The sequence below is a fragment of the Numenius arquata genome, chromosome 4 (assembly GCF_964106895.1).
Source record: "Numenius arquata chromosome 4, bNumArq3.hap1.1, whole genome shotgun sequence".
Lineage (NCBI taxonomy): Eukaryota > Metazoa > Chordata > Aves > Charadriiformes > Scolopacidae > Numenius > Numenius arquata.
In genome coordinates, this window is record NC_133579.1 from 25,346,880 (window position 1) to 25,358,954 (window position 12,075).

Consider the following 12,075-nt stretch of genomic DNA (forward strand, 5'->3'; position numbering starts at 1 on the left):
CTCGGCTGAGCTTCCTTTTGCGTGGGATGCTGTCTCTCTGGTCATCCCCCAGGCACTGCATGGAAAAGGGTTTCCTCACATCTCTGCGGGAAGTGGAGAAAGGGCTAGTAGGTTTGAGTCCTTCCTCCATGTCATCTCTCCCAGACCACGTTGCTGCCCATCCTCCCCAAGAAGAGCACAGCATCCTGCTGCTTGCTGTCGCTGCCACGCTCACCAGCTTGGGCTGCAGGCAGACGGATCCCCTTCAGTTTTGCCTTCAGATATGGTACACAGAAAAAGATGCTTGAAAGGATATTGTTTGGATTGCAGGGTGAAAGATGTCACAGTTAAGAAACCCTGAAGGTAGTTTCCCCATGCAACCTTAATTTGACTCGACTGGGTGTCATCTTTATGGTATTACAGTGTTACCCATCAGTTGTCACTCTTTTATTCCACAAAACTCTTCCATAGTTGAGTAGATGGGAGACTGGGACTATGCATTGGGAGGTACAAGGCGGGTACACCCTGCTCAGTAGGGAGGCACGTACCTCCCTTCCCACATGAATTCTGTGGATCATCATCTTGCGCTGCAATCGTCGGGAGTTTGGGAGGTGTTAGGGTGGGAATTTTTAATGCACTTGTGTGATTTACTTTGTGCTTGGTTAAGTATGTGAGAGAAGAAGTAGTAACTGAAATTCAGAATAGAAGTGACAACTTCATTTCACACCCACAGTGGCAGAACTATGAAAATGTGTAACGTTTGCCACTTCTTTAAAAGGTTGTCAGGCTAATCAGACAGGTTTAATCTGTGGTTTAGATGAGAAATTGCCTTATAGTCCTGAAGCTTGGGAGAATAAGAGCATGAATTTTGGCTTGAGGGAGATCAATCTTATTTCACATTGATCTAAGCAGCTCTTTCCACGTTTACAATATATTAACAAAAGAAATATGTGGAATAGAAAATACAGTGGAGTCTTCCATATCCCAGTTTCTGGGAGACTGAAAGGTGACATCAGGATAGCTATTAAATGTATGCTCCATCTGGAAGGAAGACAGAATGGAATCTTAATAGAATAAAAATTGTGTTCCTGACCTAACGTGAACTTTTGTGGTTTGTAAAGCAATTAGATGAAAAGTTCTGTTTCCAAAATACATAAAGATTTGTTCGTGAAGATATGTCATTGTTTAATCATCACTAATATTTATTGCCAATTTAGGCAGCTGAAAAGTGAAACAAGTCCATTTTTTATCTACTTGAAAGTTTTTTGTAGGAGTTATAAGGGGGAGGAGGTTTCTAAGGTAACCTACCAATAAATAAGTTTATTTCCAAAATAAGGAAAATTAAATTACAAGAACATGCTGTATCTTCTAGCAGGACAAAGTTGAAAAACAGTGCTTTGAGACTTAGCTGTAGTGCGTCTGCATTGGTTTCTTGGAATGTTTTCTATAGGAATATATTCTCTCCTTTTTTTCAACCTAAAAATGTTACCTTGGAATAGGTGAGTAAAAATATTTCTACAAGATCTTTTTAAAATGTAGTAAAAATACTATACTGTTTACATCAGTGATATCAGCTCAGGATGTTTCTACATTTATGTACATCTTAACTTATTTTATTCTGAAAAAAAAAGGAATCATAAGCAGCTCATTATTTCTAGATCATGTGTGAATATTTATGTATAGCAAAAATTTTATGCTAGTGAAAAGGAAGCTTGAGAATGCGGGGTAGAGTTCTTTGGATTGTCTCAGGAAAAGTGGAAATTTTCCAGATAATTTTATGTTAGTAAATATTTGAGATGTGTGTCACATCTTCATTTTGATCACATCAAAATTTTGGTATTGTATGGTCTAATGATCACTATAAATTCTTAGGTGTAAATTAATGTGTGTGAAAGAAGTACCTGTAATTTGTGAGACCTGAGGCGTCATCATTTACTTGCTCTAATTAAAATGTTCTATCAAAAAATATATTAATGGTTTTATTTTATATGTAGTTTAATAGATGCAGATATTTGTATGGCTCTGTCCCTAAGGAAGAGTTTGGATGAAACAGCTCTGTTGGTTTGGTGTTCATAGCCATGTCATGATTATAGGTGTTTTTCTGCTTTCTGGCATAGCACATTATTCCCAGTTCTCTTCAGTGTACTAAATATTTTTAGTAGATTTTGGTGAGTTTGATCTGATATAGGTCAGCTGCATGTGCTTGAAGACCAAGTGCATCAGATGGCCCTAGATATTTTCCATGCCCCTGTTTTCTCCTGTCCCAGTTGAGGTTTCTTAAAAAACATGGCTCGTGACTTTTAAGAACTTCTGAATAGCCACTTTTCAGAGGTCAGACCCTTAAGAAGATCTTAGTTTGGCCATAGAAACAAAATGGTTTGAGTTGGAAGGGACCTTAAACATCATCTAGTTCCAAACCCCCTGCCATGGGCAGGGAGACCTCCCACTAGAGCAGGTTGCTCAAAGCCCCATCCAGCCTGGCCTTGAACATTTCCAGGGATGGGGCATCCACAATTTCTCTGGGCAACCTGTTCCAGTGCCTCACCACCCTCACAGTAAAGAATTTCTTCCAAATATCTAATCTAAGTCTCTCCTCTTTCAGTTTAAAACCATTACCCCTCGTCCTATCGCTCCACTCCCTGACAAAGAGTCCCTCCCCATCTGTCCTGTAGGTCCCCTTTAGGTACTGGAAGGCTGCTCTAAGGTCTCCCCAGAGCCTTCCCTTCTCCGGGCTGAACAACCCCAACTCTCTCAGCCTGTCTTCATAGCAGAGGTGCTTGAGCCCTCTGATCGTCTTTGTGGCCCTCCTCTGGACTCGCTCTGACAGATCCATGTCCTTATGCTGGGGGCTCCAGAGCTGGACCCAGTACTCCAGGTGGGGTCTCAGAATGTAAGCTGCTAATTTCACTGAATTTCACTGAATTTTTTTAGAGTTGGAAGGGACCATATAGATCATCTAGTCCAACTCCCCTGCTGAAGCAGGATTGCTTAGAGAATGCTACTCAGGACTGCATCCAGGCGGGTCTTGAAAATCTCCAAAGAAGGGGACTCCACAACCTCCCTGGGAAGCCTGTTCCAGGGCTCTGTCACCCTCACCGTGAAGAAATTCTTTCTCATATTCGAGTGGAATGACACAATTTACTCTTAAAACCTTATTTGTGTTGTACTGATCTACAGTAATGTTTTGTATGTAGATCCCTGCCTCCCAGAAACATTAACTGAAAAGTGTTAGCCCATCTTCCTATATCAGCTGGAGCAAATCTAAGTTCTCTGTCCTTTGAAGAGCCTTCCCTGGCTCTTCCCTGGGACGGGCATTGCCAAATGTGGCTGCCACCCTGAGGATACCACAGCCCCAAGAGCAGGTGCTGCAGAGTGAGCTCAGCACAAAGCCCACACCTTCGTTACCTCACCAGCGCCTGCTTGCCAACAAGGTGGCCATGATGTGGCCATGGCAGGAGGAGGAGGTGACAAGCGTTGGTGTCTATAGGAATGAGTCATGGGGATTGGGGATCGGAGAGCAGTTGCCAGAAGGCTGGTCAGGCAAAAGGGGCTTGGTTGCAGAGGTTGAACCTAACATGGTGACTGCTATCTGAGTGTCATCCTGCAGTGGAGAGTAGGTTGGAATCCAGACGCGTTTGGCATGTGTGAGCAGGGTCCTCCCGTGTGCTTGACTGCGTGCAATGGGAGCTTTCAGCAGTTGAGAAAAAATACTGTAGAACTTAGAGCAGACAAGAAAGGGGTTAAAAACAAGTGTGAAAAGTTGGATCATGGTACTTGGTGTCTTGAAATGAAGCAGGATTTTTCTGGAAGGCTTTAGTCACCTGGGAAAGAAGGATCGGGTAGCTGTGTGGGAGGCAATTTGCAGGCAAGTGTACTCCTCTGCAGTAGATCGGTACATTTTAATGAGGTAAGTATATTTGCTCCGTTTTGTAGGATTTGCTTTGGACTAGAAGTCTGGAAGTCGTTTTAAATAGACTGCTTTGAGATATAATGGTCAGGTGGAAATATTAGAAGCATATAATATGGAAACCCTGTATTTACAACATATTTGTAGGATCCCAGAAGCTGAGCTGAAAAGACTGCCTCTTTTCCAGGAGAGATTTTTAAGAGTAAATAAAGTTTATACAGAGGATATAAAAACAGAAGTGGAGTTAGAAACTGCTGTAGCTCTGTGATTTTATTTATTTATTTATTTATTTACATCTGCAGCTGTCTCTCAATCCATCCCACCCCGCAGGAAAGGAAGCTTTCACACTGGCATCCTTCTCCTCTTCCCGTCCCCTTCCCATAGGCTGCGTGGGGCTGAATGGGGCCATTTTTTAGATGTAGAGTCCCCTCACAGATGACTTTCCAGGTGGGTGGGAATTCCTGGCCACTGATGGTGAGGAGGGGAGGGACAGTGGGCCCACCATGCTCGACCCCCAGGCCTGCAGCAGTGAGCACCTGTGGGAGGGAGAGCTGAGGCTGGATGCTGCTGGACACGCTCCCATCGAAGGGGGTGGGAGAGCTGGGTCATTGTGCCTTGGGACCCTGACGCTTACCTGGAGCTCACTCTTTCCAGTGAGAAGTCAATGCCTTTCTTTGGACAAAGATGCCAGTGAGTGAGATGCACTCAGCTGATGCCCTGAGTATCAGTCAAGCATAAGCTTCAAGTTTGAGAAATGTTTTGTGTTTTCTGGTATTTATCATTTTGACTTTTCCAGTTCTTTCTTTTTCTTGTAGTCGTGCTCTCTTGTTATTGGTGTCCGCTTTCTCCTTCTACTTATTTAGTTCGATATCTTGTCCTTTCTTGAGCTTGTTTCTGCTTTCCTTCTGCTGTAGGAACAGAGAGTTTATAATAGCTGTAGCATAACTTCAAAAGGTGGATCTGCAATGTTTTAAACAATTATTACATAAGTCGTTAAAATAACAAAGACAAAATAAACACATCCTCATGACAGTGAAGAAATAAATTCCAAGGGCAGTATAAGCATCTGCCAATCTCTAGTGTTGTTTCCTCTCTTCTTCCAAGATTTTCTGGGAAGGTTTTTCACACCCGCTTTAACATCTCCTTTTCTCTAAACTTTTGGAAACTCCTTAACGAATGGAATATCATTGGGAAAAAAAAAAAACAAACCCAAAACATCTCTGGGGTTACTCAGGACCTCTGTAGCCATGTTCAAACCTTAACTAAATAATTTTCAGTACTAGCTTGTTCTGAAAATCTTGTGGTTTGCCTCTCCGTGAAAATGTCACCAGCAGGTCACAGGCAGTTGCTGAGGCGCAGAGTGTCACCTTCTGGGGCACCTCAGAGGGGTGGCCTGCAAGGCTGGGAAACCCATACAGAGTAAAAGTGAACTTATAGTGCTGCCAAGATCTCTCGCTATGAACTCGGTCTTTTGAGAGAAGTTTTTAATCCTGAAAAGGTGTGGGGAGGGACTGGCAACCAGTTTCAGAATCCAGGTATTTACACAACATTAAGACAGGATTATGAAGTGAATAGTGGTATTACACCCATTTTACACGAAGCCAAATTGAACTGCGGAAAAGCCATTTGTTAGGTTTTGCAAGTTTATGACTGACCAAAGGACTCTGATGATTTAGTAGCCGTGCTGAGGTGCTAAGAGATTAAAAACAACTTCCGTTTTATACAATGGAGCTACGGCTTCACCATCACCAAGGACAGCTTTGATTCCCCTTCCAAATAATTCTGAAATAAGCTTGCTGGCAGATATTTCTGGATTGCAGCTCACGTTGTGCCAGGCGGCTGCTTGGAGGATGCAATGTTGAGCAAAGACTCTGAAAGTCTTGCAATCAAATTATTATGTTGCATGAGAAAATAACGAGCAGTGAAAAGTTGTGTTTTTCAGGAAAAATTACACAATCTTTTTAAAGTTACAGACTGGTTCTTACTCTGGGAAGCTAATGTTTATAAGCTAAGCAGCTTTTTGCATCACCTTTATGCCTTATCCGTGACAGAAACATAAATTCAGTTAAAAATTAAGTTTGCATGCTTCTGGGTAGCATTCATACTTACAGTGAATTTTATGTATAGACTGGTGTGAATTTTGAAGACAGTCTTGATTACATATCATGTACTGGAAACTGTCAGCAGCCATATGTTCAGTATATTTTACTGCAATTTTGCTAATAAATGTTTTTTGCTTTTCTTCTTTAAAGGTGTAATCTATCATTCTGCAAAAGTATAACCATGAAGGCTGGAGGTGGGGAACAACACATATAGATTGGGGACTGAAAAGATTGAGAAATGTTCTCTTATTTCCAATTTTCAGGAATTCTTCGAACATGCAAAGAAGCTCTGGGACGATGAAGGTGTAAAGGCATGCTTCGAGAGGTCAAACGAATATCAACTGATTGACTGTGCACAGTAGTAAGTATTTCTTTTTATGCAATCAATAGCCAAGAATGTAATCATTTATAACAAGTTAGAAAACATATTTTTAGTAGCAAGATCTGGAAGTTTTGCAATGCAGCGATTAACATTTTAATTCCCTGTATAGGCTGAGCATGTATAGCAGAAGTAATGGATGGTTTTATCATAGTTTGCCACTAGTATACAACTAAATATTTAACAGCTAATAAAGATTAGCATGAAAAAAATCAAATTCAATATTTTAAGTATCTTTATTCCATTTTAAATAGATGTATATAAAATCATTTCCATTTAAACTAGTAATTTTAAAAAATGTAGAGCCAATCTAAGGAAAAATGCTTTGTTTTAAATTCTGAGACCCAAACAGCACTGAAATTGCTCTGTGTTTTCACATTCCATTAACACTTCTGAGATTTTTACCCAACCAGGTGCATACCTGCATTGCTAATATATTTTCTGGGGGAAAAAGGGTAAGAAGTACTGACTTAAAGATAGTAGTGCATTTGGTATTCTCTCCTTCATATACATCAAGTGAAGTGGTATCTGTGCATGTAACACAGTCATAATCCTTAAACGGGTTCATCTGATTAGAAATGTTCTAAAAAGAGATGTGTAGTAGATTATGAAGGTGCAAATCATAAATACATAGCACATTGATGAAAAGAGATTAATCAGGAAATAGCACATTAACATGCCAGGGCTACAGAACTCAGCTGTCCTCAGTAATAATGAAGCTCTGAATTAGACTTTGACCAAAAATATACATTTCATGTGAACTGCTATTGCGAAAATGTATACTCTTACAGTTGCTATGTGATTTAGGGTTTTCAGAGAACACACTTTAGTGTGTTATGATTTGTCTAATTGGCGGTATGGTCAGCAGCTATGCCACAAGTCTGTTATAGCGCTCAGTGTTTTGTTTTTCTGTCCTCTCTGCTCTTGGTGCCGAGGCTGAAGCAGAGGAAATGGGCCATGTTGCTAAAGGACTTGTCACGCTTCTGCCACAATGGGGAATTTCAGTGCTGCGGGTCATAGTTGCTTTTTCCTTTTTCCAGATTATTTCTGGGAAAGAGAAGGATCCAGTAATGATTCATCAGCACATGGAAGCAAGGGAAAATTACATATGTTTAGGAAGGAACTCATTTGACCTCAGGGGACTGAATTTACCAAAACTTGTGCATTTGCTCACAGTCCAGATTGGCTAGAAATTAAAGCAGTGGTTGTACACCCAAAAAAACCCACTAGAAAATTGTCCTAAATTGTGATCACTGGATTTCCGCTCTGCCCTCACTCACCACCACCGCCATGGTACCGGTCTGAGCTATGCTTGCTGAAAAGTCGAGACTGACTGGTTTTGATATCTCTTAATACACTCAAATAAGACATCAGACCAAGAAAATAGAATAGTGACATGTATTTAAAATAAATTAATGTAAAACTTACTTTACCGATCAGTAAAGGTCAATGTGTCTCCCAGTCCTGCTTTGCAAAACAGTGCTGAAAGGACCAGGCAAAAAAGGAAGACACTGGATTATCGTGTTAATGGTACTGTGCTGAAAAAAATTATGCCTATCTACAGGCTTTCACAAAGAGAAGAGCGTTAAGTCTCGTGTTATGTCCAAACCCAAAACACAAATGGGGAAAAAAATGGATCTAGAATGAAGTCCATTGTCCTGAAACATAAAACTAAATCCTGCTACATTTTTCCTAAAAGCTTAAAAGAAGACTATTGTGGTTCTTCTCTATGTATTTCTCCCTATCATCTAAACGGCTTGCTTTTTCTTTATTCTGAGATTATTATAGTAGTAAATATAATGCTTGCATAATTCTTCACCTTCAAGACACTTTATGAAATAGTATTTGATACTTAAATATCCCTTGAGTGTATCTGTGTTTGCCATTTCATGATCTACCTGAAAATGTAACAGCTAAGTGACTTACCCACTTTTACAAGCCTTTGGTCTTACAGCAGAGACTTGAAACTCTGGAATAGCCATGTCACTTTTCTCACAGGTATTGATGATACAAAACAGTGAAGTGTAATCTTAACAAAAAGAAGATACAAAAAATGCACCCAACTTTTATCTGCCCCTCCATCATTCCTTGAAAATTAAAATGGTACCAATAGAGTCAGTGAAAAGGGGATTTAAAAGTTGCTGTGTCTTTGCTGCACACATGTATTTAAATATCGCACGACAGTAGTTGTTTTAGCCAGAAGAACATTTCTGTGCTAGCATTGGGTAGACCTTATTCAGAGTGGTGGGGTCGTGTCCACCTGGACACCACCTTGTAACTGGCAGAGCGTGTGGGACTAGGTTAGAAATACAATTCTGATATGCGCATATCTTTTCTTATGTGCGTGTAGGAAATACTAACTGTGAGGGTGCTGCCTTTCTGGCTCAGCAGGAGCGGATGGCATTTCTCTCAGGACCTGTTTATGGTCATCTTTACTGGGTAAAGGAAAAAGGGGAAAGAGTGTAATGCTAATACACGTGCTCACTGTGGGATTTTGAAACATCTGCAGTGTTCTTATTACACTGGCTTTGGGAGAGAGCATCCCACACCATCAGCTAAATCCTAATCTTTTACTTGATAGTGAAGGAAGAATGTTATCAGTAGGTCACCACTAATTTCTCTGCTAAAAAAAAACCCAAAGTAAACCAAAAAAATCCCAACGTGTTAAAAATACTGGATTACAAGTTGGTTGGCTGACTTAAAATACTGAAAAGCATTATTAGCAAATTATAAAGTCAGCAGCCCAACTTGCTGACTGTTGAGTTACAAATACAGTGTGTTTTGGAATAGTTTAATTTGGCTACACTACAGAGCTTCTGTATTTTTAAAACTTAACCTAATTTTCTTTTTTACTGCGGGAGAAATATTTTTCTGGAAACAGAGATAGTCAAAAGACACAAAGTCAAATGTTTTATTTACATTAGGCCTGAAAGTTGCTTTTCCCTGATCTTTAATGCCCTTTTAAATTACCAGGGTGCTGTTCCTTCGCGGAAATGAGGGTGAGGGCCTGCTTGTCAGACCACTTCAATATTCTTACATTACTCTTCATGTATCTGCACTTCTTCTAAGTGTCATGTTGGTACATCATGTGATATTTGTAACAAATACCAATCTGTGACCAAGCCGGAGGTCAGATCTTGTGGTCTGACAGTGGTAAATGTATCATAAGCAAAGATCTGAATTGTTCTTTATCACTAACTACAAAGATATTTATGTAACTCTTGGAGGAGGGAGTATAGCATGGCCACCAACCATACTTTTTCCTTTATGACCTTCACATATTCAAGTTCAATTTCAAGTTTAACTTAAAAAAATATATATATTTAATTTGAAACATTGATTTGATTTAGTTGTGTCCCCATTTGACTTATCTAGATTTCAGCAGGTTGGGTTTTTTTATGATGATAAATCTTACACCTTACATTAGTTAACTTTAATGTATTTTGAACTACTGTGATTATGTCCATGTTCACATACTTTATATTCAGCAACTTCTAGGTCTGTAAGGGACTTGCAGGTTGTGAATTAGTGCTGCCTTTGTATTGAACTGCTTAGTATATAAATAATAGACCAAAATACGTTCATTAAAAATTTCTTGTAATTCTGGGATAGTTTTCTAAAAGCTAAATAGTTTCCTATAAGATGAACGCAACTCCATTTTTCAATATTTCAATTTCTTTATAGTAGTTATTGAATGCCCAAATTTTATTGTACCTATGGAAAGGAACTGCAAAGCAAACTTCCATGAATCAAGAACAGATCAAAACAAATAAAGGTCCAGGTATGATGGCCTTTGTTTAAAAAAAGACCCAGAAAAAGAGTTGATGAGTTGATTATATGTCTTTATTAACTTCATAAATTTAAGTAAATTAATTTAATTGGCAATGAAGAGGTATAAAATTTTCTTTTAACTAATAGCATACCATGAGGTAAAGTTTTAGGTTGTAACCACCTGTTAGGCTTGTTATATGTAAGTGAGTTGACCTCACCCTAGTACTGGTGAAATAGTTTCTGTATTATAAGCCCTCTTTCTTCACTGCAAACTATGTGCTAATTGGTGGCTGCTCCAGCAATCCCAGAAAAGCCACTGAAGTTACTTTTTGCGTGGAGATCTAGCACATGAACCCACAGACAGCAGTGAAGTTGAAAACCTCTGCAGAACATCAGTCATTGTTGGAGGATATCAGGCACCCCCATTCTGGTGTCGTCTGTCCATTGTTGTGATGAAGTAAGTGTTAAGTTACCTTAGTTTTGGTTAGTCACGGGTCAGTTATTCAGTTGACTGGGTAAAATTAGTTGATAGAGGATACTTAAAGTGCTTAGGCACTGTCAGGGAAAAGGTGATAGTTTTAGAGCAGAAAAATAGACAAGCAGAACTAGGCACTTTTGAAACGGGATTAAAAAGACAAAACCAGAACATCCAAGGCATTGTGGTTAGAAAAAAACAAACAAGCTACTGTCAGATTTATTGGAAGATTCCAAAGTTGAATTTTGTCCCGTTACATTCACATGAAATAGCAGTGTGTGCGTGCATGGGTGGCCCTAGCCGGAAGGGTTGTATTTCGGCCCAGTGAGTTCCTCGCTGTAGGAAGTATAGCAAAGGCTTAAGAGAACCCTTCCCTCAGCCAATGCTTCATCCCAGTTTGTCTGTCAGTCTTCTTTCCCTGATAAAATATGTCACTTCCGATAGACTTAAGTGTGAAGGCCTAAATTGGTCTCTATGCAAACATTTGGGCTCATAAAACTTGATTATGCAAGTTCTCAGGAAAGCAAACACATGGGATGTGAGCTTGGCCAAAGAAAATTGATTTTATATTTGAGCTAATATACATTGAAAGACACACCTTGAATTCTTTTTCTTTGTAGTTATTCTATCTTGGAGAAGGGTTTCAGCCGACTTCTGAGGCATCTATCCTGGTATTAGGTGGTGTCCCTCAGGGCTCAGTTTTGGGGCCAGTCTTGTTTAATATCTTTATTGATGATCTGGATAAGGGGATTGAGTGCACCATCCGTAAGTTTGCAGATGACACAAAACTAGGTGGGAGTGTTGATCTGCTTGAGGGTCGGAAGGCTCTACAGAGGGACCTGGACAGGGTGGATCAATGGGCCAAGGCCAATGGGATGAGGTTTAATAAGGCCAAGTGCTAGGTCCTGCATTTCGGTCACAACAACCCCAGGCAATGCTACAGGCTTGGGGAAGAGTGGCTGGAAAGTTGCCCAGCAGAAAAGGACCTGGGGGTATTGGTGGACAGCCGTCTTAACATGAGCCAGCAGTGTGCCCAGGTGGCCAAGAAGGCCAACGGCATCCTGGCCTGTATCAGGAATAGCGTGGCCAGTAGGAGTAGAGAAGTGATGGTGCCTCTGTACTCGGCGCTGGTGAAGCCTCACCTCGAGTACTGTGTTCAGTTCTGGGCCCCTCACTACAGGAAGAACATTGAGCTGCTGGAGCGTGTCCAGAGGAGAGCCTTCAAGCTGGTGAGGGGTCTAGAGAACAAGTCATATGAGGAGAGGCTGAGGGAACTGGGCATGTTTAGTTTGGAGAAAAGGAGGCTGAGGGGAGACCTCATTGCCCTCTACAACTACCTGAAAGGAGGTTGTAGAGAGGTGGGTGTTGGACTCTTCTCCCAAGGGAATAATGACAGGACCAGAGGAAATTGTGTAAAGTTGCAGCAGGCGAGGTTTAGATTAGATATTAGGAAGAATTACTC

At 40.5% G+C, this 12,075-nt stretch overlaps 1 protein-coding gene across 2 annotated transcripts in view; it reads left to right on the plus strand.

Moving 5' to 3' along the window:
• GNAL (G protein subunit alpha L) overlaps nt 1-12,075 on the plus strand; it is a 201,935-nt gene that overhangs the window by 133,254 nt on the left and 56,606 nt on the right. For both annotated transcript variants that reach the window (XM_074146129.1, XM_074146130.1), the window contains exon 5: nt 6,252-6,349. In XM_074146129.1, the coding sequence (XP_074002230.1) occupies nt 6,252-6,349 (98 nt within the window). The remainder of the gene's footprint in view (nt 1-6,251; nt 6,350-12,075) is intronic.